This window comes from Canis lupus, chromosome 25 (genome assembly GCF_048164855.1).
Source record: "Canis lupus baileyi chromosome 25, mCanLup2.hap1, whole genome shotgun sequence".
Classification (NCBI taxonomy): domain Eukaryota; kingdom Metazoa; phylum Chordata; class Mammalia; order Carnivora; family Canidae; genus Canis; species Canis lupus.
In genome coordinates this window covers 45,612,786-45,640,564 of record NC_132862.1, presented here as the reverse complement: position 1 = coordinate 45,640,564, position 27,779 = coordinate 45,612,786, and the positions used below count along the sequence as shown (strand labels likewise).

At 43.4% G+C, this 27,779-nt stretch overlaps 2 protein-coding genes across 22 annotated transcripts in view; one reads left to right on the top strand and one right to left on the bottom strand.

Annotated features, from left to right (window-relative positions):
• BCL2L13 (BCL2 like 13) overlaps positions 1-9,506 on the bottom strand; it is an 84,740-nt gene extending 75,234 nt beyond the window's left edge. For 7 of the 20 annotated variants that reach the window (XM_072799643.1, XM_072799647.1, XM_072799645.1 and 4 more), the window contains exon 1: positions 9,323-9,505. The gene's annotated coding sequence lies outside the window, so the exon portion shown is untranslated. Of the gene's footprint in view, positions 1-9,188 lie in introns of all 20 variants that reach the window. The other 13 variants (XM_072799656.1, XM_072799654.1, XM_072799657.1 and 10 more) reach the window with 7 other exon arrangements.
• ATP6V1E1 (ATPase H+ transporting V1 subunit E1) overlaps positions 9,203-27,779 on the top strand; it is a 34,563-nt gene continuing 15,986 nt past the window's right edge. Inside the window, exons 1-2 of one of the 2 annotated variants that reach the window (XM_072799682.1) lie at positions 9,203-9,454; positions 24,238-24,303. In XM_072799682.1, the coding sequence (XP_072655783.1) occupies positions 24,247-24,303 (57 nt within the window). In that variant the 5' untranslated portion in view covers positions 9,203-9,454; positions 24,238-24,246. Of the gene's footprint in view, positions 9,455-17,190; positions 17,362-24,237; positions 24,304-27,779 lie in introns of those variants that run through there. The other variant, XM_072799681.1, reaches the window with a different exon arrangement.

Genomic DNA, 27,779 nt, shown 5'->3' with positions numbered 1-27,779 from the left:
GGGATGGAGCAGGGATGAGTTTTAGATGTAAAGACCAGGAAAAAGCACAGAAGTGTTTTGAAACGGACTCGAACATTAAAACTAAGGAATTTGACACGGCTAAATCCTAAGATTTAAGGAGGAGGATGAGGCTCAGCAGGTGTAAACAGCAGTCAACATTTGGCATGCTTTGTATACTGTGAGATTCTAGGAAACTTAGGTTTTATCCTATAAGCAAGGAATTATTTTAACCATTTCATGAATGAACCCCCTAAAACTGTATGTAGGGATCCCTCGGTGGTGCAGCGGTTTGGCGCCTGCCTTTGGCCCAGGAGCGATCCTGGAGACCTGGGATGGAGTCCCGCATCGGGCTCCCGGTACATGGAGCCTGCTTCTCCCTCTGCCTGTGTCTCTGCCTCTCTCTCATCTCTCTCTGTGTGACTATCATAAATTAAATAAATAAATAAATACATACATACATACATAAATAAATAAATAAAACTGTATGTAAATTCTGTGTGCATGAGCATTTTTTTCTGGAGAGAAAAATCACTCCATTTCTTTCATTAGATTCTCAAATTAGATCATGATGTAAAACAGGCTAAAAACTACTGTAGAACACTAGTAGGAACTATTGAAAGGCTTTAAGCAAAAGAAGCATTATCAACTGATTATATCCTAGAAAAATCATCCTAGAGGTAGTATAGAAGATTAAGAATAGAGAGTGGAGGGAAGGACACAAGTTAGGGGGAATATTGGAAAAATCTAAACAAGAGATATATGAAGGCATGAGTTAGAGCAAGAACACCAGAAAGAAGGGGATGAACAGGAAAATTAAGAACTTCAAAGATTTGTTAACTAACTCAGTAAGAGTTAACTCCAGGCAGCTGTTATGGAAAGTGGTGTTATTCCTATTTCTCAGAACAGATAATAAAGGAAGAATTGGTTTAGAAGAGGATAACGGGGGATCCCTGGGTGGCGCAGCGGTTTGGCGCCTGCCTTTGGCCCGGGGCGCGATCCTGGAGACCCGGGATCGAATCCCACGTCGGGCTCCCGGCGCATGGAGCCTGCTTCTATCCTCTGCCTGTGTCTCTGCCTCTCTCTCTCTCTCTCTCTCTCTCTCTCGCTCTGTGTGACTATCATAAATAAATAAAAATTAAAAAAAAAAAAAGAAGAGGATAACAGGTTCACTTTGGGGCATACATAACTTAAAAATACCTACGAGTTGTCCAAGTGAAGATGTACAGCAAGTAGTTAGACATAAAAGGCCTTATACTAAGAGGTCTGGACTGGAGATACAGAATTGTGCTCTGCATAGATACAAGTCAATGAAATTATCTAAGGAGATTGAATGGAGAGTTAGTGACCTCCAATGGGTAGGAAGTGTCAAAAGTGAGAAAGGGTATTACAGTTTGAAAAACCCATATTCAATAGATAGTTTCACATTGGAAAAGGGAACATTACCTACTGTTTTCATATTACAAAGTATAAACAATAAAGCTCAGTAAATCTTCAATCTTTTTTTTTCTTCAATCTTCTCTGTATCAATGACTCAGTGCAGGGATGGGAGAGAAGAATAAATGCACCCATCACTCCCTACCCCACCACCAGAATAGAAGACAGAATTTTTTATGTATCAAAAAGAGACATGGTTTTAAAAAATATGTGGAGAAATACTGGCTTCATCTGAAAAAGAAACACCATTAGAATTCAGGGCAGGGCAGCCCTGGTGGCTTAGTGGTTTAGCGCCCCCTTCAGCCTGGGGTGTGATCCTGGAGACCCCGGATCGAGTCCCACATAGGCTCCCTGCATGGAGACCAGGGATAGAGTCCCACGTCAGCCTCCCTGCTTCTCCCTCTGCCTGTGTCTCTGCCTCTTTCTCTCTCATGAATAAATAAAATCTTTTTTTTTTTAATAAATAAAATCTTAAAAAAAAATAATTCAGGGCAAACTAACATTTCTGGAGTGGTCAAAAGTTGAGAAGCTGGCAGAGGCAACCTTTAAGTCTGGAATGGAAGAGTCAGAAAGGAAGCAAGAAAACCAGGAAAAAGAATGTTCACAGAAGTCAGGGAGGCACTTCAATAATAAGGTAGTGAAGAAATGTATGAAATGTAGCCACCAAAAAAATTAAAGTCTCAGGATAATGATCCCTAACAGGGCAGTTCCATTTGTTGGGCAGGGACAATGTCAGAAGACAGGGAGTTGAAGACTGAATGTGAAGTGAAAAGGGATAGAAAGTAGTTTTAGTCTATTCTTTCAAAGAAAGAGCCTGGTTGGATGGAAAGAAAAGAACAAAAGTCAGAGAGAGAGAGGTAAGTTTGAGAGTTCATTTGTTCTGTTGTTATGCACAACAAAAGAGTCTTAAGCATGTTTACACTCAGGGGTAAGAAGCCAATGAGATATAAATACAGAAAGCAAGGAATAAATTATGAAGTGAAGTTCCAAAAGAGAGGGGAGAACAGAGCAAATCAGTAACAAAATTTCAACTTTACAAAGTCTCAGAATAAAGAATGAGCAGGAATGAAGTAGTACTCCCATTTTGAATGCTTTAAATAAAAAAATTGATGTTCTCAAATTTGTTATATTCAAATTCCTGTACTTATAAAAAAATTTGTATCTGAAGACAATTTTAGTCATTCTCTGACCCACGTACCATAGAAAAAGCATAATTCACTGAATTTCCAAATTTGGTTTTTAGCCTAGTGCTCTTCAAATTTTTTTACAAATCCCAATTGCCCAACCATAAATGCAATCTTAATCATGGATTTCATAATTTTCCATCCTCCACACTCACTTTACTACCTGCGGTAAAGTTCTCAGCTCTAACACATATAACAGTACACATGTTGATATCCATACATCCATATATTTGATGCAGGATTATATTCTATTCAATCATTTTATCATTTCTCAATGATTCACACTAATGGAGAAGATGGTAATACAAATTCCAATCATTTAAGTTCAGTATAGTTTTTTTTTTTTTTTAAAGATTTTCATTTATTTATTCATGAGAGACACAGAGAGAGAGAGGCAAAGACACAGGCAGAGGGAGAAGCAGGCTCCTTGCAGGGAGCCTGATGCAGGACTCGATCCCGAGACTCCAGGATCATGCCCTGAGCCGAAGACAGGTGCTAAACCACTGAGCTACCCAGGATTCCCAAGTTCAGTGTAGTTTTTAGGCTTTAAATGTGTATTGGACAATCTAAGTATAAATATATCAGACCTAAATATGACAGACTTACAGTATTAAATATCTAACTTCTAATTTAGCTTTAGCTTCCAGTTAGCTATAGAGAAACAAAGCAGCTCATTCAGGCCTGTGGTTAGGTGGCAGGGTAGACAGACACCAGGAATGCTATTACGCACCTAGTGTGTTGGTATTATAGAACAAAGGGGGACACCTGGGTGGCTCAGCGCTTTAGCGCCTGCCTTTGGCCCAGGGCATGATCCTGGAGTCCTGGGATTGAGCCCGCACTGGGCTCCCTGCATGGAGCCTGCTTCTCCCTCTGCCTGTGTCTCTGCTCTCTGTGTGTCTCATGAATAAATAAATAAATAAAATCTTTAAAAAAAATTATAGAACAAAGGCATTGAGAATATGCAAAATATAAACTCCACTGCACTAGTACAGGGTCATGTACTCTAAGGGTTTTCTGAGAAGAGAGGGCATGCACTTCCTTTGCAACATTCTGTAGTGCAGTCAACAGACTTGCACAATGGGCTCTTGCGTTTTGAACAAATATAAATAAATTACATCTGCACAAGATCTCTATTTTGAAGCATTCTTCCACATGTTGTCATAGTAATCCTCTATGCTACAGGGAAAAGGTAAGTCTTAATTTTACTGATGGGAGAATCAAGAACAATTTATTTGCACAAAATCATACCGCTAGTTAACAGTGTAATCACTTGGTTAGGTACGTTGTCTTCAGTTCTGAACTCAAGGCATATTTACTGCATACCAGGCAATATGCTGGGTGAGAAGAATGCAGAGGTGAAAACACTAATAACAAGAGGAAGAAATGGTAGACAAAGTGTGTTTTTCAAAGGGACTACTGAAAGAAGCAAGTTTGTCAATTTTAAGAATGGGGCAAGGAGGGGCACCTGGGTGGCTCAGTCCCTTAAGCATCTGCTTTTGGCTGAGGTCATGATCCCAGGGTCCTGAAATTGAGCCTCAGGGAGCCTGCTTCTCCTTCTCCCCCTCCCTGCTGCTCCCCTACTGTACTCTCTGACAAATTAAAAAAAAAAAAATTAAAAATCTTTAAAAAGAATGGGGCAAGGGAAAAAAGGAAAAAGACAGATCGGATGAAAGGTAAACATGATCACTCAGATCTCTCCTGGAAGCAGGTAAAATGCTCAGGTTCACACCACTACTGCCTCACCAACACAGAGTGCATTTCTCCTGTAGGACATCTCAAGCTTCTTTTTAAATTATAAGAACATAGTTAATTTACTCTAAATCTTGTTTAGTAGCAGACTCTTTTAGAATTCAAATTAGGTATAAGTGCTCTTGTATCCTGAAGTTTAAATATAGTTTTAAATATAAAAACTCCTGGGCATCCCAGCTGGCTCAGCGGTTTAGCGCCACCTTCAGCCCAGGGGTGATCCTGGAGACCCGGGATCAAGTCCCACTCTGGCTCCCTGCGTGGAGCCTGCTTCTCCCTCTGCCTGTGTCTCTGCCTCTCTCTCTCCGTGTCCCTCATGAATAAATAAGTAATATATTTAAAAACAAACAAACAAAACTACTGGAGTGCCTGGCTAGCTCTGTCAGTGGAACATGCAACTCTTGATTTTGGTATTGTCGTGAGTTCAAACCTGGTGTTGGGCATAGAGCTTACTTAAAACTAATAAAAATTTAGAAAATAAATATAAAAACTAACTTTTGCACAAATCTAACAAGCCACTGACTATATCCGTTGTTACCAGCTGTTTCCTTCTCTGCCTTACACCTTTAGTTTGCTCCTCTATTAAGTTACAAGCAGGTGCCGGCCAAATGGACAGCAGGAGGAAGCTTGGAGTAATTTAATCCTATGTTTATACATTCATTTGGTGGTGTCTCCAAAACCAGGCAGAAATAAAACATCCTTCAGCAACAAATGTAACATTCACAACTTACAATAAATACTTTGCTTTATTTATTTTTAACCAGATTTCTATCATGAATACATCTGAATACATCATGAATACCAATGCAAATTCCAGGATGCCCGCACTGATGGTACTACAGGAATTAAAGCCTATTTTATGAACTATAACCAGAAGGTAGGTAGCAACTATTAAACTCTACTTTAAATTCTTATGGAAAGCAAATCTGCAACATGAGTTTTTTTAGTTGTTTCCCAAACTCGTCTGATCATAATCACCTTGGATGCTTGTGGAAAATAGACATTTCCAGGACCCACTTCAGGCACACTATTTACAATACCATAGCTTTATTGTATTCCTTAACTCCATTGAGCCAAAACAGAAATACATTACAATTTAACATGTTTTAATTATTTCAAGAAGCTTTGTTCTTAGACCATTTCCATCCACTAAAATTATAATAAGACTCATATACTCCAGTAATAGAGTTGAACAGATCCATAATCCATTTACAAAAAGAAAAATAAAAAATCCACAGATAACTCAATCACAAATCAAAACTCTGGAATTTTATTTTATTTTTTAAAAGATTTTATTTATTTATTCATGACAGAAATAGAGAGAGAGAGAGAGAGGCAGAGACACAGGCAGAGGGAGAAGCAGGCTCCCTATCCCGGCTCTCCAGGACCACACCAGGGCAGAAGGCGGGGCCAAACCACTGGGCCACCGGGGCTGCCCAAAACTCTGGAATTTTAAACATTAACAAAGTTTTTGGGTTACAAGATCTCAACTCTCAAGACTCACTGGTGGTTTAGTAGAGAGTTTGTTTCAAGTTCCACAAATTAAGTACAGTAACTTTCATTTTTAAAGATTCATACTTTATTAGCCCCTATTAGAATTCTAGGACTTTCTCTAAAATAAGAGAAGTAAAATTAAATAATCCTAATAAAAACTGTGAAATTTAAAAATCCACTTGACCAGGACACCTGGGTGGCTTAGCAGCTGAGTGTCTGCCTTTGGCTCAGGGCGTGATCACGGGGTCCTGGGATCGAGCCCCACATCAGGCTCCTTTCGTGAGGCCTGCTTCTCCCTCTGCCTGTGTCTCTGCCTCTCTATGTCTCGTGAATAAATAAAATCTTAAAAAAAAAAAAAATTTCACCCCACCCAGCTGAGAAATGCAACTGGGCAAACATGTCATTTTTAAAACTCAGCAGACACTAAATATTCTAGTGTAGACAGGCCCTTTCCTACTGAAACATGCTTAATTGAAATGCTCTAGTTCAATCTTGTTTTAAGAGCTGTCCCAAAATGTTTTCACTCAGCAGTTGGGATTCAAAGATAATGTACTTTATAGAGGAATGCTTCACTTTTCCCCTCTCCCCACAGGCACAGTCTTTCACAATAATTAGGCTTCCCATGTATATGTAGATAGCTTTATAAAAGGGAGGCATAAAATTCAATTGCTCTGTTCCACTCCCAGGTATATGCCAGAGACATGAAAACACATGTCTACATAAGACCTTGCACATGAATAGTTATAGCAGCATAATATTTAACAGCCAAATAGTGAAAATAACTGCCCATCAGCTGATGAATAAAGAAAATTCATACATCCATACTATGGCATATTGTGGCTATAAAAAGGACAGACAGATGCTACAACATGGATGAACCCTGATAACATCATGCTGAGTAAAAGAGGCCAGTCACAAAAGACCACATATTGCATAATTCTGTTTGTATGAAATATCCAGAATTGGTCAGTCCATAGACAGAAAGTAAATCCGTGGTTGCCTAAGTAGGGGAGGTGAAGGAGACTGGGAATAAAAAATGACTAATGGGTACGGGGTTTTGTTTGAGGTTGATGAAAAGTGCGGCAGTGGTTGTACATTCTGTGAATATACTAAAACCAGTCCAAAAAAAAAAAAAGAGCCATTAAATTGTGATATCGGTGAGTTGTAAGTTATGTCTCAAGGGGACGCCTGGGTGGCTCAATGGTTGAGCGCCTGTCTTTGGCCCAGGGCATGATCCTGGAGACCTGGGATCAAGTCCCACATCGGGCTCCCTGCATGGAGCCTGCTTCTCTCTCTGCCTGTGTCTGCCCCTCTCTCTGTGTGTGTCTCTCATGAATAAATAAATAAAATCTTAGGGAAAAAAAAAAAGTTATGTCTCAAGATGTTAAAAAAAAAAACAGCTAGTCTGGTAACAGACCTCTCCCTTCAACGCTGTAATATATATTAAATAAGAATCTTGGTGATCATTTCTTTGGAATAAGATATGAATCAAAATGAAATTGAAAAATGATAAAAAGCAGGACAGCAAGATTGTTTAAAATTTGTTTTCTGGGATCCCTGGGTGGTGCAGCGGTTTAGCGCCTGCCTTTGGCCCAGGGCGCGATCCTGGAGACCCGGGATCGAATCCCATGTCAGGCTCCCGGTGCATGGAGTCTGCTTCTCCCTCTGCCTATGTCTCTGCCTCTCTCTCTCTCACTGTGTGGCTATCATAAATAAAATAAAATTAAAATTAAAAAAAAAATTTGTTTTCTATGTCTAAATTATTTCATAAGAGAGCAGCCCAGGTGGCTCAGTGGTTTAGTGCGGCCTTCAGCCCAGGGCCTGATCCTAGAGACCTGGGCCTGATCCTAGAGGCCCGGGATGGAGTCCCACATGGGGCTCCTTGCATGGAGCCTGCTTCTCTCTCTGCCTGTGTCTCTGCCTCTCTCTCTCTCTCTCTCTCTCAGTCTCTCATGGATAAAGAAATAAAATAATTTTTAAAAAATAAAGAAATAAAATATTTCATAAGTAGATTTTTAAAACAATGATTATTGTTGCATATTACTTATCCTAAAAGTTTCGTGTATGAGATATTTAGTAGTGATTAATTGATGTGCTAGAGAGCAACATCTTTACAAAACTGGCTGGACTCAACTTTACATATCCTTCAACTCAATTCAATTCAACTAGTGAGGTACAAGCCTCCAAGAAAATGAATCACTTAAAAAAAAAAAAAAAAAAAAACAACTGAAAGTTGTACCTGACCAAAGAATTTTCAGGCCTTACCGGCCTATTATCAAATGGAGAACATTTCATAACGGCTTAAACAGTTTCAATTGGCAGGTGCAAATGCGCACGGCACACTTACCCAACTATGTATATGAGGTATAAATAGTTTACTACCTACAAAAACATGTGCTTAATTTTCTGGGAGATAAAAAAAGAAGGTACTAGAAGGGTGTGGCAACTCATCCAAGGTCACAACAAGTCAGGGCAGAGATCAGCATTCTGGTTTACACAAACCTCCAGAGGAAATCTTACCGACAATTTCGCAAAAAGACTTCGTTTGTTTTGCTTTACCATAGTAAAGCAAAAAAGGGGAGGGGGGGAGGCGGTTACCGTCAGTTCGGTTTAAAACTTCCAAAAAGACAGCGAGATCGCTATTTTAAATAAACAAATCCTGGTGCGGGGAGCGGGTAAGACAAAGGTCCCAGTGCCGAGTGTGTGAACGACTGGCCAGATCCTTCCGATTTCCAACCCAAGTTAAGCCTCAATTCGAAAACTCTAGGAGTCTTCCTTCCTAGCTGGTTATGAGGGGAAAATTGGAATCTCGCTGGAAGAGCAAGAGGATAAATGTCAAAGGAAGAAACGCCTTAGTGAGAGCCGTACTTCCTCCGGGAATAAGGAGGCGGATTTTTCTGAGAAACAGACCACGGTCCCGACGGGCGTCAGAGCGGCCGTGAGCAAGGGCTGGCACCTCCGCGCCGCTCCGGGAAGGCACAGCGCGGACCCGCAGCGCCGACCGCCAGGCACTTAAGGGTCGCACGAAGCGCTCCCCTCCACCCGCGGCGCGCGCTGCGCCCCAGCCCGGCCCTGCACACGGGCGCCGGCTCTCCACGTGAAGGTCTCGGCGGCGAAGAGCGGCGGGGCCGGGCCGGGCCGGGCCGAGGCGAGGCCGGGCTCCCCCGCTCCGGCTCCCCCGCCTCCGGCAGCCCTGCTCGGCCAGCGTCCGCGGCGGGGCCGCACAGGTCCGGGCGCGAACAAGGGGACCCCGAAGCTCTGAGGCCCCGGGCACGGGAGCGCCGCCCCACACGCACACCCTCTCTCAGTCACAGGCTCACGGACACTCACTCACGCGTCGTCGGAACCACCCGGGAGGCGGTGGTTCGGCAACCTCTGGACGGACACCTTCCTGCCCAGGGAAAACCGCCTGACGAGCCGGACGAGGACCCGACTCTGCCTGCCCACAGCCTCACTCCCCTCACCTGGCCCTGGCCCCTTGCCCCAGAAGAGATGGAACGGGCGGCGGCGACGGCAGTCGTTTCCGACAGGGTCCCCCAGCGGCGGTAGCTGCTCCGACCCGCGGCCCTAATCTACCGCCGCCGCCATGTTGGAAGGTGAGGTCACCCCCGGCGTGCTTCCGTCACCGCCGGCGTCGGGGCGGGCCTGGAGCGTCCAAGAGGGGCGGCTCTGCTCCACTGAGCGGAAGCACGGGCCATAGGGGCCCGGAGGTCGCGTCGCGCAGACGTGACCCGGAAGAGCCGCCCTCCTAGCCGGCTCTTCCGGCGAGTGGCTCAAATCTATGGTTCGAGGGGGCGCGGGGGGCGACGGTCTTTGACGGCCGGAGGAAGGGCGGTGGGCTCTTGAGGAGGGGAGCCTTGGGGAGAGGAGCCGGCGGCCTCCGCGGAGAGGACCGCGGCTGCTCCCGCAGCGTGTTCGTGTGGATGTATGGAGCAAACAAGTGTTGAGGCTTACGTGTGTGCGAGCGAACGGCCTGGGGAGGTGTCAGCGTTCAAGAAAGCGGCTGAGTTCGCAGTCAGTTGTCGGGGAAGACGCTCCCTGAAATCTGGGGGAAATTTCTAGCAGTCGGGGGCGGTGGGGCCGGGAGGGCTCCGCGGGAGGGCCCTGCCTGAGCACGTGAGCCCCGGCGCGAGCGCGGCGAGGGACGTCTGGCGGCGCCAGGTGCTCGCCCGGAGCAGGGTGCCTGGAGCGCGGCGCGCCTCGGGGTGCGCCTGACCCCGCCCTTCGGGGCGTCTGACGGCATCTCTCAGCCGTGCCTGAGCGGGACCCCGCGGCCTGAGGTACGGAGAGGACGCCGGGATCATGCATCTGGTTGTCACATCTTTCATTAGTCTTTTTTTTTCTAAGATTTTATTTATTCATGAGAGACACAGGCAGAGGGAGAAGCAGGCTCCACGCAGGGAGCCCGACGCGGGACTCGATCCCAGGACTCCGGGATCGCGCCCTGGGCCGAAGGCAGGCGCCAAACCGCTGCGCCACCCGGGGATCCCAGTCTTGTTTTTTAAATAACATTGACTTTTTCAAGCAAATTCACACAATGGAAATTATTCGGCAATAAAACAAAAAGGAATTGCTGGCATTGTGAAAAATTATCAAGGAAACCTCATTTAAAATAGAATCACTGGAGGTACCTGGCTGGCACAGTTGGAAGAGCATGCAGCCCTTGATCTCAGGGTCATGAGTTCCAGCCCTGGGTTGAGCCTAGAAATTACAAAAAAATATATGTTTTTAATAAAAAATAAGGGCAGCCCCAGTGGCGCAGCGGTTTGGCGCCGCCTTCAGCCCAGGGCCCGATCCCGGAGACCCAGGAGCCTGCTTCTCCCTCTGCCTGTGTCTCTGCCTCTCTCTTTCTCTCTCTCTCATTAATAAATAAATAAAATCTTTTAAAAAAAATAATAAATAAAACCGCCTTTAAGGACCACCTAGGTGGCTCAGTTGGTTAAGCGTCTTCTCTTGGCTCTGATCATGATCCTGGGCTTCTGGGATCCAGCCCTGCATGTGGCTCCCTGCTCAACCGGGAGCCTCCTTTTCCCTCTCCCTCGGCCTGCCTCTCCCCGTGCTTGTGCTGTCAAGTAAATGGAATCTTTAAAAAAGAAAAGCCAGAAGGGGGAGCTCTTATGCCCTATCAATCTGTCAATTGCGGATCCAATGATAAGACGTAGTGGAGGGTGGACAGGCCTGGCTGGCTTAGTCCTTAGAGCCTGCAACTCTATCTGGCGATTTTGAGGTCCATCCTCACACTGGGGATGGAGATGACAAAAATACAATTTCTAGGGCAGCCCCGGTGGCCCAGCGGTTTAGTGCCGCCTTCAACCAAGGTGTGATCCTGGAGACTCGGGATCGAGTCCCACGTCGGCCTCCCTGCATGGAGCCTGCTTCTCCCTCTGCCTGCGTCTCTGCCTCTCTGTGTGTGTCTGTCATGAATAAGACAGACTCACACACACACACAGAGGGGCAGAGACATAGGCAGAAGGAGAAGCAGGCTCCATGCAGGGAGCTGATGCACAACTGGCTCCTGGGACTCCAGGATCACACCCTGGGCCCAAGGCAGGCAGGTGCTAACTGCTGAGCCACCCAGGCATCCCTAAAAATAAATTAAAAATAAAATTTAAAGGGGTGTCTGAGTGGCTCAGTCGGTTAGACATCTGACTATTGATTTCAGCTCAGGTCTTGATCTCAGGGGCATGAGTTCAAGCCCCATGTTGGGCTCCACTCCAGATGTGGCACCTACTTAAAAAAAAAAAAAGGTGGGACGCTTGGGTGGTTCAGTGGTTGAGCGTTTGCCTTTGGCTCAGGTCATGATGCCGGAGTCCTGGGATCAAGTCCCCCATCAGGCTCCCTACAGGGAGCCTGCTTCTCTCTCTGCCTTTGTCTCTGCTTCTCTCTGTGTCTCTCATGAATAAATAAATAAATAACTCTAAAATGATAAAAAGAGAGATTTAAAAACAAAATTTAAGAGGGCATCTACAGGGGTAACTGCATGTCTCAGTTGGTTAAGTGTCTGCCTTTGGCTCCAGTCATGATCTCAGGGTCCTGGAATGGAGCCCCACATAGGGGTTCCCTGTTCCACGGGGCACCTGCTTCTTCCTCTCCCTTGTCCTTCCCCCTGCTCTTGTGTTCTCTCTCAAAGAAACAAAATCTTTAAAAATAGTAATAATAAATAAAGGGGCACCTGCATGACCTAGTTGGTTAAAGCATCTGACTCTTGGTTTCGGCTGGGGTTATGGGATAGATCCTTGAGTCTGTTTCTGAGCTCAGTGCAGTCTCTGCTTGGAATTCTTTCCCCCTCTCTCTGCCCCTGCCCTCACATCCGTGCTCTCTCTGAAAATAAATAAATCTTTTAAAAAAATAAAAAATAAAATAAAATTTTTAAAAAAAGAAGAGAGGATACCTTGCAAGTCCATATTACCTTATTACGCCAGGAGGAGGAGGATAGATTTTTCACTTCCTCCAGCAACAAACCAGCCAATGAGAAATCACACAACTTAGCTAATGAAAATCCACTATACTTGGAACTCCCAGTTTACTCAATGGATTTTTTGCTTATAACATCCCATTCCTCTATAATAGAGAGCAGTCCTCTCCTTTGTTCTCTTGAATGTCCTGAATTGCAATTCTCTGCTATTCTGAATAAACCCATCTTTACTAACAAAAAAATCCTGACACTTATTTTTAAGGTTAACATTACATGCGACAATATGGATTAATCTCAAAACATTGTGTTGAGTGAAAGAAGCCAGACACAAAAATGTACAAATTATGTGATTCCGTTTATATGAATTTCAGGAATAGGTAAAATTTAGTTAATGGTTATAGAAATCAGCACACTGTTTCCTCGAGGTAGAAAGTGTGGGATTAACTAGAAAGGAACTTTCTAGGATAATGGAAATAGTCTGTATCTTGATTGGGGTGGTAATCCCACATATATCAGAACTCATCTGATTGTAGACCTATGGAGATTTTTTGTTTTTGTTTAAGATTTTATTTATTTGAGAGAGATCGAGTGAGAGAGCACAAGCAGAGGTGGGGGAAGGGCAGAAGGAGAAGCAGACTCCTCTCTGAGCAGAGAGCTCTACGTAGGGCTCCGTCCCGGAACTCTGGGATCACGACCTGAGCTAAAGGCAGATGCCCAACTGACTAAGCCACCCAGGGGCCCTGGTCTATGCAGTTTATTGTTTTAGTTCTTGTTTTTTAAGTCACATGAAATAATTCTCCATGGTTATGTTACCAATTTGCTGTGTGGTTAGGTTCAGTTTTGCTTTTTTCCCTTTTTAATTTTATTTTTTGAATGCATACTCTAAGGATAGAACATAGGTCAATGAAACAAAATTGAAAGTCCAGAATGGGCAATTGATTTTTAACAGAGGTATCAAAAGACAATTCAGTCCAGAAAGGGTTGGTCTTTTCAACAAATGGTGTTAAATCATATAGTCCGCCGAGTGAAGGAAGTCAGTCGGAGAAGGACAAACATTATATGTTCTCATTCATTTGGGGAATATAAATAATAGTGAAAGGGAATATAAGGGAAGGGAGAAGAAATGTGTGGGAAATATCAGAAAAGGAGACAGAACGTAAAGACTGCTAACTCTGGGAAACGAACTAGGGGTGGTAGAAGGGGAGGAGGGCGGGGGGTGGGAGTGAATGGGTGACGGGCACTGGGGGTTATTCTGTATGTTAGTAAATTGAACACCAATAAAAAATTAAAAAAATAATAAAATAAAATAAATCATATAGTCCTTACACAGAAATTATTTTATTTTAATCACAGCAGTCTATGGGTTTTGGGTTTGTTTGACAGATCTTCTACTGATCTTATTATAAAATCTAAACTCTTAAAAAAAATAATAAGTAGGGGCACCTGGGTGGTTCAGTTGGCTAAGTGTCTGCCTTGGCTCAGGTCATGGTCCCAGGAATCCAGTCCTAGTTGGACTCCCTACTTGGTGGGGAGTCTGCTTCTCCCTCTCCCTCTGCCTCTCCCCTGGCTTGTGCATGTTCTCTCTCTCTCAAATAAATAAATAAGCAAATAAAATCTTTTAAAAAGTAAAAATAGGGACGCCTGGGTGGCTCAGTGATTGAGCGTCTGCCTTTGGCTCAGGGCATGATCAGGGCGTGACCCTGGGATCCAGGATCCAGTCCCATGTCAGGCTCCCCACAGAGAGCCTGCTTCTCCTTCTGCCTATGTCTCTCTCTCTCTGTGTCTTTCTTGAATAAATAAATCTTTAAAAAAATAAAAATTAGGGATCCCTGGGTGGCGCAGCGGTTTGGCGCCTGCCTTTGGCCCAGGGCGCGATCCTGGAGACCCGGGATCGAATCCCACGTCGGGCTCCCGGTGCATGGAGCCTGCTTCTCCCTCTGCCTGTGTCTCTGCCTCATTCTCTCTCTCTCTCTGTGACTATCACAAATAAATAAAAATTAAAAAAATAAAAATAAAAAATAAAAATTAAAATTAAAAATAGAATCTAAACTCTAGACTCTGGTTGTTTTATTCATTCTCATTCATCAGCTAGTTATTGAATTCCTACTATGTTCCAGGCAGTGTGCAGTGATATGGTCTCATGAAACTGACATTTTATTTTTTTTTTAAATATTTTATTTATTTATTCATGAGAGACTGAGAGAGAGAGAGAGAGGCAGAGACACAGGCAGAGAGAGAAGCAGGCTCCGTGCAGGGAAGCCCAATGTGGGACTTGATCCCCGGACTCCAGGATCACGTGGGCCAAAGGCAGGTGCTAAACCGCTGAGCCACCGAGGGATACGCACCCCCCCCCCCCGTTTTTTTTTTTTTTTTAAGGTTTTATTTATTTATTCATGAGACACACAGAGACAGAGACACAGGCTCCATTCAGGGAGCCCAATGTGGGACTCCATCCCAGGACTCTGGGATCACGCCTGAGCCGAAGGTAGACGTTCAGCCACTGAGCCACTCAGGCGTCCCAATGAAGCTGACATTTTCTTAGAAAACCAGACAAAAACCTAAAAACAAAAAGAAAAAAAAATTTAATTGTGACCTGTCCTGAAGTAAACAAGTGGTTGGAATAGAAAGGAAGGTGAAAGTGATGGGGAACGAGGGTAGCAGGGGACAAAGCACTGCAGAGATCCCACAAACGACTCCACCCCCACCCAGGGTGGGGTATGTGTGACATTCCTCCAGAAGCTTCCAATTGTCTTAATGTTAATGCCTTGTTAGAGGGAAAAGCAATCTTTAACTTGACAATGGCAAGGCCTCCAGTACCTAGTAGGTCCTCCTTAGCATGTGAAAATCCTTTTGAAACCTCCCTTTCCCTTACTTCCCCAACTCTGCAGGTATATAATCAGCCACCCCTCCGTCCGTTGTGCTTTAATAAAGCCACCATTTTGCACCAAAGACGTCTCAACAATTCTTTCTTGGTCGTTGGCTCCGGACCTCACCTATATTCCAAAATTTCATCAAAAGGGTGCTTTTGAAAAGCTCTCTCTAAAGAGGTGATATTTTAAGTTGGGACCTGAAAGAATAAAAAGCTAAATGTTAAGTGGAGGAAAAGAATCCAGGCATAAAGCTTGATGTTTCCCAGGAACTGAAAAGTAAAGCTGATGAGGTGGCGAGCAAGGGAAGAGGAGCTGAGGTCAAACAAGTAAGCAAGGCCCGGGGTGCGCGGGGGTGGGGGTGGGGCAGCACTCGCCCGGACCACGTGAGGTGTAGTACTCATAAGCAGAAGGAAGCCATGGCGGATTGTAAATTGGGAAATGGCTAGATGCCAGCTAGGTTTTAAACCACTCTTTCTGTTGTGTGGGAAATTGGTTGGAAATGGGTAGGAAGCACACGCACCTCAGTTTCACTGTTTTCTGGTATCATTTGTTTATTCTTTTTAAAATTAATTATTCAAGGGACACTTGGTTGCCTCAGACAGTAGAGCATGTGACTCTCTTGGTCTTGGGGTTGTGAGTTCGAGCCCTGTATTGGGTGCAGAGATTACTTAAAATCTAAAAACAAAAAAACAAAAACCCACCCAATTCTTGAACAAAGACAGAGATGATTTAAGTTTTTTAAAATTTGTTTTTAGTAAAATAAAGCCAAGGCTTGATCCCCCCTCCCTGAGATTGAGTCGGGCGTTTAAGTTCAAGCGTTAGTTTATTATGCTGATTCTTTTTTAAATTAATTTATTTATTCATGAGAGATAGAGAGAGAGGGAGAGGCAGAGACAGAGATACAGGCAGAGGGAGAAGCAGGCTCCATGCAGGAAGCTGGATGTGGGACTCCATCCTAGGACCCCGGGATCACGCCCTGGGCCAAAAGCACACGCTCAGCCGCTGAGCCACCCAGACATCCCTGAAATTACTTCAAAATAAAAAGTTGATATTAAAAAAATGTATGTACCCTTTGACCTATAATTCTATTACTAGGAGTCTATCCTAAAAATAAAGAAGCTTTCAAAAGTTCTTTGCATTTGGGGAAAAAATGATATTTGAAGCAAACAAGTCTGGGGGAATTTTTACCCTAATTTTTTGAATAATTCCCTTTGAGGGGCACCTGGGTGGCTAATCAGTACCCCTCAAAATTGTCCAGATCATCAAATAGAAGATGGGATGCCAGGCCGGCTGAGTCAGAAGAGCAGAGTGGAGTTTAGCCCACCATTGGGTGTAATTACTTAAATAAATAAAGATTTTTTAAAAAAGGAAGGAAAGGTTGAGTAACTGTCAGACGCAAGAAATTTAGCAGACATGACAATTAAATAAAATGCAGTATTCTGGATGGGATTGTGGGATAGAAAACGAGCATTAGGTTAAAACCAAGGAAATGTGAATAATTACGAAATTGAGTCAATACATCAATATTGTTTAATTAGTTGGGACAATGTGCCATGCTAATATATATCAACAATATGGGACTCTGTGTGTCCAGGGAGAAAGATCTATGAAAACTCTCGGCTCTATCTGCTTTTTTTTTTTTTTTTTGCAAATATAAAACTTCTAAAAATAAAATCTATTAATTAATAAAATACTCCTGAACTTGTTTTCATTAAGGCCAAGAAAGCAAAATTGTAGATTCTGACGTTGGAGTAAATAGTTAAACTTAAAAAAAAAAAACAAAAACAAAAAAACGCAAGAGCTATCCGGCTAAGAAAATGCACACAATTCGGCTAATTTCAGACGCCAGAACTCCTGAACCCTCCCTCGTACTGAGTAATAAGCTGTTGGGGAAACAGCTCAGGAGTCACGAGCCAGCGGCCGAAGCCACCAGAACCCGGCGGGAAGCGGCAGCCTGCGCAGGCGCCCAGCCGGGGCGGGGCGGGACTTCCGGGGCCTGCTCTCCTCCCACTGGCTGAGGAAGCCCACGGGGCGGGGCCGCTAGGTCACCTGGAAGGAACCGGAAGCCGGAAGCCTAAGCCAAAGGAAGCCGACGCCTCCGCAGGGTTTTCTTTTCCTGCTCTCTGCTGTCGCCTTCCAGGCTGAGCTCGAGCCAGCGGCCTTCCGGCCTAGCACAGCTTTCGCCATGGCCCTCAGCGATGCCGACGTGCAGAAGCAGGTGAGGACCTGCGGTTGGGTCTGGCGAAGTCGCAGCGCGGGGCTGGGGTGGCGGATGGAACCGGGCTCGGGGCCGCCCAGAGGCCGTAGGAGGGTCCGCACCGCCGGCGTCCGGGGCCTGGCGGGCGGTCTGCAGGAGCGGGGGTACCGCAGCTCCGGGGTCTTCCTCAGCGGGCGCCGTGTGCGTCGCCTCCTTGGCTGTGCTGCCTCTGGGCTCCCCCAGGCCTTTCGTATTTTCCCGGGGTACTCGCTGTGCTTGTTAAGGCGGAGAATTGAAAAACACGGAGTGAAACGCAACCCGAATGCAAGGATTGAAAGCCTTTTTTTCGCTTGCTTTTTAACCCTGAGAGAAAGGTTCACAGTACTACAGAGAGTGCTGACGGGGGAGAGTTGTTTCCAATGTTGTTTTGAGGTCATTTATTGGACTGTTAATCATCATTTTGGAAGAACCTCCTCTGTCATAATTGTAATGGTTGGTCTCTCACTAGGTGTGTACGTTAATGTTTATTAGTAATAATGCAGAATTCCACTTCGGTTTATGAACACCAGCGCCGGTGTTTGGCACAAAGTAAATAAGTCAAGGGTAATGGGAAAGATTCTGGAAGTAGTGAACGTCATTTTTGCAAGGGTATGATCAGTCTTGGGAAATTTTAGGTGTTTTCTAGTTTTGCTTTTTAATGTGCCATAGCTTCACCTTTGCAGGCATTAAGGAAGTTAGACTTCGAAGGACTCCCAGTATAATACATCGTCGATAGGCTTGTAACTAACATGGAAGAAAGTGATTTCCGTTTCCCCTGCTAGAGATACTCTGAAACCAGCGTCCTTGAATTTAGTAGTCATGTTGCCAGTATATTTTTTCCGAAGAGGAAGCTTAATGCCTGCAATTTAGTCTTTACATAGTTTAGAGAACTAGGTTTATTTCTTTTTGAAGTACGAGGAAAATCTGTCTAAAGCCCACTCACTGGCTTATGAATCTTATTAAACGAGCAATAAAACTTTTTTCCTTGGATATTTCCATATCCTAGAAAATGACTGCATTTTATTTTTAGTCTACTATGCTCTAGGAATACTGGAATATTACTCAATCGGTGGCCTTGTGCTGATAATCACAAAGGGGAAATCATGTGACAAAAATAGCACTGATGCAGAAGATTGAGAAATCTTATAGTATTACAAAACAGTGGGTTTCTTACATTTATCACTGATGCTTCTGATTTTTACTCTAGGAAAAACCTGGTGCAGTGGAAAAATGCAGTGTCCTCCACATCTTCTAGCAGTCACAATGCTGATTCTTTTTCCACTTCCTCCTTCATCATCCCCCTCACACCTTTGTTATAATAAATTGAAGAATAAAGCTTCCCCCAGGAAAAATCATAATAACAAAAGTGGTGTATTTCATTGGAATCTAGACCAAAACCATTTTTCCTTTCAATAGAATTGAAAGATGGAGGAATCTATGGTCTCTACCCCTCCACACTACATGTAAGCTCCATAAGGCAGTGTGTTTTGTTCCCTGTATTCTTAGCAGTGAATAGACCAGGCACCAGGCACATAATAAGTGCTTGTAAATTGTGGATTCCCTGATTTCTTCCCCATTGTATGAAAATATTTCTATATATTTGCTTTTTGGTCTGGGGAGTATAGTTATTTACTTCATCAAATTTTTGGAGGAATCTGACTTCAAAAACTTAAAATCCAGTAGGGTTAGCAGGAAAAAGAACAGTATTTTTTATTTATTTATTTATTTATTTTTTTGTACAGGCCAGATTTTTCTGCCTTAGGGGTGGAGTTAAATGTCTTGAAGGGCTTGACTATTTTTCTTGTTGGAACTCTTGAAGAAAGAATATGGTCATGTTGGCTGTAAACAGGCTTCTCTGGCCTGGGTTAAAATGAGTGTGTTTTGCTCCAGGCTGTTCTGATCTAGTCAAATCCAGTAGTAGAGGGTCCAGCAGGAGTGATAAAAGCAGATAATGCAGGTTTGAATCAGCGTTCACCTCTATAGGCCTACTGTGCCTTGTAGCATTTATATAAACAACCTGTTTTGATTACTGTATTTAAACTATTTTTAGAATTCCAGCCTGAGTTCAGTAAGGTTTCAAACTGAACCTGTGGAGATACCATTCCTTACTATGAACACACACACAGATCTGGGGGACTAATCCTTTTAGCAAGGTCACAGTGATTTGCTATACAGGGCATCTCTGGACTAGGTACTCCAAATATTTCAAGGCATGAGATTTTATTTTATTTTTATTTATTTTATTTTTATTTATTTATGATAGTCACACAGAGAGGGAGAGAGGCAGAGACATAGGCAGAGGGAGAAGAAGGCTCCATGCACCGGGAGCCCGACGTGGGATTCGATCCCGGGTCTCCAGGATCGTGCCCTGGGCCAAAGGCAGGCACCAAACCGCTGCGCCACCCAGGGATCCCAAGGCATGAGATTTTATAAGTATTGTATTACCTATGAAATAGGCTTTGATTATCATAATTATTTGGGTTACTCAAGCATAGGGTAGTTGCTGAGAATTTTGACAAAAAATGGGACGCCTGGGTGGCTCAGTGGTTAAAGTGTCTGCCTTTGGCTCAGGGCGTGATCCTGGGGTCCAGGGATTGAGTCCCACATTGGGTTTCCTGCGTGGAGCCTGCTTCTCCCTCTGCCTGTGTCTCTGCCTCTCTCTCTGTTTCATGAATAAATAAATAAAATCTTAAAAAAAAGAATTTTGACAAAAAAGTCCCCCCTTTTAAAACCATACTGTTTTTTCTTTAAGACTTTGATGCTGTGAGGTTGTATTATTAATGCCCTTTTTATTTTTATTTTTTAAAATATTTGTTAGGGAGGGAGAGAGCATGCATGCATGTTCAAGGGAGAGGGAGAAGCAGGCTCTCTGCCGAGGAGATGAGGATTGCAGGATCATGGCCTAAGCTGAAGGCACTTTGCTAACTGAGCCACCCAGGCACCCCTATCAATTCCCTTTAAAAAAAAATACATAAAACTCATACCAAAACTTACTCATTTTAACCATTTTTTAAAGATTTTTTTTTTTTTTAAGATTTTATTTAATCATGAGAGACACAGAGAGCGAGAGGCAGAGACACAGGCAGAGGGAGAAGCAGGTCCCATGCAGGGAGCCTGATGTGGGACTTGATCCCGGATCCCCAGGATCATGCCCCGGGCTGAAGGCGGTGCCAAACCTCTAAGCCACCCAGGCTGCCCCATTTTTTAAAGATTAATTTTATTTATTTATTTATTTATTTATTTATTTTTATTTATTTATTTATTTATTTATTTATTTATTTATTTATTTATGAGAGACAGGCAGAAGCACAGGCAGAGGGAGAAGCATATTGTTGAGCATATTCACATTATTGTAAAACAAATCCTAACTCTTTTGTACATCTGTACAGGAGATATATCTTTGTGGTACATGAAGAAGCTGGGAATTGTTTTCAGATTGTTAAACCTTAAAAAGTTCTTGGGTATCTCAAGAAGCTTAAAATACATACCAACAAGTTCTCATTCATTCACAAACGTTTATTAAGCACCCACTATAGTGGGAGTTGTTCCATGTTCTGGGGCTATGGTGATGTAAAAGAGAAGATCTCAGTATTCATGGAGCTTACCCTAAGTGGTAGAATTGATATACCGCAAGGAATTAGGGGCACCTGGGTTGCTTAGTTAAGCATCCGACTCTTGATTTTGGCTCAGGTTGTCATCTCAGGGTGGTAAGATACAACCCTGCTTCCAGCTCCAAGCTCGGCATGGAGTTTACTTGAGATTCTCTCTCCCTCTGCCCCTCACCCTGCATGTGCACTCTTTCTCTCTCAAATAAATGAATAAAATCTTTTAAAAAATAAGCACAATGATTAATAACTTAGAGGTTATTGATATCTTTAAAATCATCTCTTTTTTTTTTAATTCATCATTTCTTTCAGATAGAGCCCCTATGAAATGAAACTACCAGTGAGTTTGATTTGAGCTGTATTACTTGTATATTCACTTGGGCATTTTACATCTTCCATTAGAGACAGTATTTCATTTATGAGTCAGAAAAAAAGAAAACTTCATTTATGAGTCTAAAATTGGATTAATGACCCTAAGCCCCATTCAGAAGACTTCGGTGGAGGGGTGCCTGGGTAGCTCATTCAGTTAGGTGGCTGCCTTTGGCTCAGGTAATGATCCCAGGGTCCTGGGATCAAGCCCTGCATTGGGCTCTCTGCTCAGCAGGGAGCATGCTTCTCCACTGCTTAAGCACTCTCTCAAATAAACAGATAAGTAAGACAGACTTCAGTGGACTTTATCCTCTGATCTAAAGCCTTTTAACAGGAACGCCTGGGTGGCTCAGTGGTTGAGCGTCTGCCTTCGGCTCAGGTTGTGATCCCCGGGTCCTAGAATGGAGTCCTGCATCAGGCTCCCTGCATGGAGCCTGCTTCTCCCTCTGCCTATGTCTCTGCCTCTCTCTCTGTGTCTCTCATGAATGAATAAATAAAATCTTAAAAAAAAAAAAATAAAGCCTTTTAACAGGTACCACATCTTACAGTTTAGTTGCGGATAGGGACAAGTAAGCAAGGAGTTAGGAATATGCATTTAGGTAGAAGAGGTGCAGAGTGCGCATTAGTGAGAAGTTCAGAAAAGATTTTCCACAGGAGGTGACAGTTAAGCAAGCTGAATCCTGAGAAGTTAGCTAGGTGAAGGGAGAAGAGTGAGTATTCCAAGTGGAAAGCACAGCATATTTTTTTTAAAGATTTATTTATTCATGAGAGACATAGGCAGAGGGATCACGCCCAGAGCCAAAGGCAGAACCTCAACCACTGAGCCATCCAGGCACAGCATATTTGAAATCATGAAGGTGAGGAAGACAATGGTGAATTCAAGGAACAGAAAAACTGAAATAAGTTTAGCAGGATAGGAACTAAGAGTCTAGAGTAGCCAGTGCTGAAAGTTATGTCATATGATGGTAAGCATTGACCAGATCATGTACTTTCTAAAACCTTTGCGCTTTATCATAAAGCTGAGTTGGGGGACGAGTGTGATACATGATGCAGCAGGCTGTTTTGTTTGTTTTGAATTCATGAGAGATCCCAAAAATATAGATCTTTTAGAAAGAAAGGCAGAGACATAGGAGAGAGGGAGAAGCAGACTCCTCTCAGGGAGCCCGATGTGGTACTCGATCCCTGGACCCGGGATCACACTGTGAGCTGAAGAGCAGATGCTCAACTGCTGAGCCACCCAGGTGTCCCTGAAACAGGCATTTTAAAATATAAATATATATATTTTATTTGTGTGTGTTTTTTTTTTTTTTTCATGAGAAACACAGAAAGAGAGAGGCAGAGACACAGGTAGAGGGAGAAGCAGGCTCCATGCAGGGAGCCCGACATGGGACTCAATCCCAGGTCTCCAGGATCAGGCCCTGGGCTGAAGGCAGCGCTAAACCGCTGAGCCACCCGGGCTGCCCAAAACAGGCATTTTTAAAGGATCTTTCTGGTTGTAGTGTAAAGTTGATTAGAGAGGAAATAACACTGAGGGCATGGAGACAAATTTGGAAGCTGTTGTAATAATTCATCTGAGAGATGGTGGTGGCAAAGACTAGGATGGTGGCTATAAAGATGGAGAGATGTGGACAAATTAAAGAACTATTCGAATAGAGGATTGAGGGGCACCTGGGTGGCTTAGTCAGTTAAGCATCTGCCTTTGCTCAGGTCTTGATCCCAGGGTTATAGGATCGAGCCCTTTATCTGTCTCCTAGCTCAAGAGGAAGCCTGTTTCTCCCTTTGCCTGCTGCTCCCGCTGCTCATGCTCATTCTAACTCTCTCTCTCTCTCAAATAAATCTTGGGAAAAAAAAGAGTTGATAGGATTTGGTGGTTGACTGGATGTGAGGACTGAGGTATGAGAGTCAAAGATGTGGGTGTAATCCTCAAGACAGAGACTAGAATGGGCATAGCAAGGGAGGTGGGGAGCCCCGGTGGCTCAGCGGTTTAGCGCCACCTTCAGTCCAGGGTGTGATCCTGGAGACCTGGGATCGAGTCCCATGTCAGGCTCCCTGCATGGAGCCTGCCTCTCCTTCTGCCTGTGTCTCTGTCTCTCTCTGTCTCTCATGAATAAATAAATAAAAATCTTTTTTAAAAAATGGGCAGAGGGGAGGAGAGTGATGAGCAGTTCATTATTGAGTGTGTTGGATTTTTAGATTGTTGTGAGTAGGCTATCTTAAAAAAAAAAAAGCAGTCAAGGAAGCAGAGAAGAGGGTGGCCCTCAAAGAGAACAAGGAAGTCATGGAAGCAAAGAGAGGAGGTTGATTTTATACAAGTAATGTCAGTGAAGTAGAGGGGATAGAAGTCAGATTGAAGTACATTGAGAGTAGGAGGTAAGAAAGTCGAAAAAGTTTGGAGCACCTGGCTGGCTCAGTCAGAGTATGCGACTCTTGATCTTGGGGTTAGGAGTCTGAACTCCACGTTGGGTGTAGAGATGACTTAAAAATAAAAAGTAAAAATCTTAACAGAAATATAGATCTTTTAAAAAGAAAGCTGAGAAATTAGAGACCTGTTTTATTACAGATGGAGAAGAGAAAAAAAAGAGGATGCTAACTGAAAGGTATATGAAGTAAAGGAGGTTATATATCCAGTCTTCCCTGCCCCCTTGACTCCAAGTTCTTTGAGAGTAGGATAATGTTGGGTTATACTGAATATTGCATCTGATCCATTTGGTGGAGCAACTTCCAGGTTGTAAGATAACTGAAAGCAGAGATTATTTCATTTATCCTGTACACAATGCCTGGCACATAATATGCATTTAGTAAATGGTTGAATGAATCAAAAAAGATCTATATATATTTTCTTGTTATATTAAAAAATGAAATAACCTTTTCTTCTTTCTTATAGATTAAGCATATGATGGCTTTTATTGAACAAGAAGCCAACGAGAAAGCAGAGGAAATAGATGCGAAGGTGAGATTCCATCTTCTAAGTTTAAAAAGTTATCAAAATTTCATGTTGTTTGGCTTTGATAACAATAATTAGTAAAATTGCTTAATAGCACATTGCATAGTACTGCTAAGGATGTGACTTATCTTTAATGTTAAAAATAAATTTTCCTTTCTAAACATTCTGATTGCCAATAAGTATCCTGAAATTTTATGGTAGAGAGTAGACAGGTAATAGATTAATTTTCTCATGGAATCTGGAATCCAGACTTTCAGCATCTATGACTAATTATGATAGTTGGTTAGGGGAGAGTATAGTATGTTTATGTTGTTATATTTTTTTTTAAGATTTTATTTATTCATGAGAGGCAGAGACATAGGCAGAGGGAGAAGCAGGCCTGTGGGAAGCCTGATCTGGGACTCAGTTCTGCTCCAAGGCAGACAATCAACCACTGAGCCACCCAGGCGTCCCTTAAGATTTTTTTTTATAAAAGTAAAGGCTAAAAAAAAAAAAAAAGTAAAGGCTATCAGGTGAGAGTATGGAAGCAAGAACTTCATTTTTCCTTCAATGACTCCAAAAGCAAGAAAGGAGAGAAAGTTCATTTTTATTTTATTTTATTTATTTATTTTTTTAATTTCTATTTATTTATGATAGTCCACGCAGAGAGAGAGAGAGGCAGAGACACAGGCAGAAGGAGAAGCAGGCTCCATGCACCGGGAGCCTGACGTGGAATTCGATCCCGGGTCTCCAGGATCGTGCCCTGGGCCAAAGGCAGGCGCTAAACCGCTGCACCACCCAGGGATCCCAAGTTCGTTTTTAAAAACCTGTGTTGACAGGGGCACCTGGGTGGCTCAGGCAGTTGAGTGTCTGCCTTCGGCCTGGGTCGTGATCTCAGGGTCCTGGGATCCGGCCCCATGTTGGCCTGCCTGCTCAGCAAGGGGTCTGCCTCTCCCTATGCCCACTGCTTGTGCCATCTATCTCTGTCAAGTGAATACATATGATCTTAAAAATACATATAAAAAATAAGGGACGCTTGGGTGGCTCAGTGGTTGGGTGTTTTTGCCTTTGGCTCAGGGCGTGATCCTGGTCTGGGAGCCTGCTTCTCCCTCTCCCTATATCTATCTGTGTCTCATGAATAAATAAATAAAATATTTTTTAATAAAATAATTTAATAAAAAAATTAAAACCCATGTTGACAGTACAGTTGTCCTCAGGATAGTGGCCTAGGAAGCAGGTGGTGCTCCAGGTGCCAGGGTGGGACAGAATGAGGTTGGTGTTGCAGGAGGTGCAGGAGAAAGGCCCCTGGCAGGTTCTGCAGGAGGAGTCACATTGTTTACAAGCTCCCCCCTCTGAATGGTATCCTGAAGGGAAGTCAAGGGCACAGTGGTCCTCCATCGACAGGTTGCGGGCATTCTCGCAGTTCAGGCAGATGCTGCTGCTGTCATGGAGATGAGCTGCACAGTGCTGGCTCGGACAATGACAGTCGGCAGGATTGTCACTGTGTACCCAGACAGCTCTGAGAGCTCCAATGCAGCATGCCCCCATTCACAGTGCTCCTGAGCTCTGATGTAAAGAGTAAAAAATAAAATCTTAAAAAAAAATCTTTTAAGGAAAAGACTGTTTTGTCTATCACTAACACATAACAGCTGATAGAGTATTGTTTAATTTTGTTTGATGAGGGCAGCCCAGGTGGCTCAGTGGTTTAGCGCTGCCTTCAGCCCAGGGTGCGATCCTGGAGACTTGGGATCAAGTCTCGTATCGGGCTCCGTGCATGGAGCCTGCTTCTCCCTCTGCCTGTGTCTCTGCCTCTCTCTCTCTCTCTCATGAATAAATAAAATCTTTAAAAAAATTTTTTTTTGTTTGATGATCATGATCAGTTTCTTATTTTTTTTTTTAAATTTTTTAAAGATTTTTATTTATTTATTCATAGAGACAGAGAGAGAGGGGGGCAGAGACACAGGCAGAGTGAGAAGCAGGCTCCATGCAGGGAGCCTGACATGGGACTCGATTCCAGGTCTCCAGGATCAGGCCCTGGGCGGAAAGCGGTGTTAAACCCAGGCTGCCTTCATGATCAGTTTCTTGTCTCATTAGTGCCTTTATTTCCCTCTGAGACAAATGTAGAAATTCTGTTTTATCTGATAAATGCATTCCTATTTCAAATAGTCTTACCTTGTTTAACAGTCATCTTTATTTCCCATGCTAGGTATAGAAAAAAGCTGTTAGGCATTTCATTTATTTATGTATTTATTTTTATTTTTATTTTTTTATTTATGATAGTCACAGAGAGAGAGAGGCAGAGACATAGGCAGAGGGAGAAGCAGGCTCCATGCACCGGGAGCCCGATGTGGGATTCGATCCCGGGTCTCCAGGATCACGCCCTGGGCCAAAAGCAGGCGCTAAACCGCTGCGCCACCCAGGGATCCCAAAATGGTATTTTTAAAATGTAGATCAGTTACTATAAACTTTTCTATTAAATATATTCTAGGCCAGGGGTGCCTGGATGGCTCAGTCGGTTAAGTGTCTGGCTCAAGTCCTGATCCCGGGGTCCTGGAATCGAGCCTTGCATTGCATTGGGCTCCCTGCTCAGCAGGAAGTCGACTTCTCCCTCTCCCCTCTGCCCCTCCCTCTTGCTTGTGTGCATGTGTGCTCTCAAATAAATACAATCTTAGAAAGCATATATGTATTTATTCTAGGTTGTCATTCAAAGCCTTTCTATATTTGATTTATATTTAATAATAATTTTTCTTACCGAGTGCCCAAAAATGTTGGAGGTTTAACCCAGGGATCCCGGAGGTTTAACCTTCATTTATATTTACATAAAGTAAAAGCCATCCTTACTGAATTCTGAGGAGGTTTAAGGATTTTGAACATGGTGACTAGGCAAGGGACACTTTGGGCTAATACTCTAGGTTTTCTGTGTTCTGTGCGCATTTGGTGCTATCATTGAGAAAACAAGAGGTACAGAAGATGACCTTAACACAGTAACAGTTGGAACCATGACAGGCATGTTGTATATATGTACCGGTGGTCTTCGAGGGGTAGCATGAAGTGGTCTAGCAGGACTAATGCTTGCTAGCCTCTGCACACTGTATAATAACTGGGAGCACATGAAAGCCTCCTTGTTCCAACAGTCACTCTGAAGATTTTAATAGCTTATGAATGGAGGAGACGTTAGTAGTCATCCAGGTCAATTTATGTGTCAGCCTAGAGTTAAAATAACTAAATAATAAAATCTTCTAAAAAAAAATTCTCTGGTCCCTTAGCATAATAGCCCTTTTTAAAAATATAAAATAAAAATTGGAAATTGTGATGAAGATTCATAGATAGGGGCACCTGGCTGGCTCAGTTGGTAGAGCATATGACCTTTTTTTTTTTTTTTTTTAAGCATATGACTCTTGATCTCAGGGTCATGAGTTCTAGCCCTGTGTTGGGCATAGAGCTTCTTTAAAAAAAATAAATTCATGGATGGTTGACCAGGACCAGCACTCCTTCCAGCCATT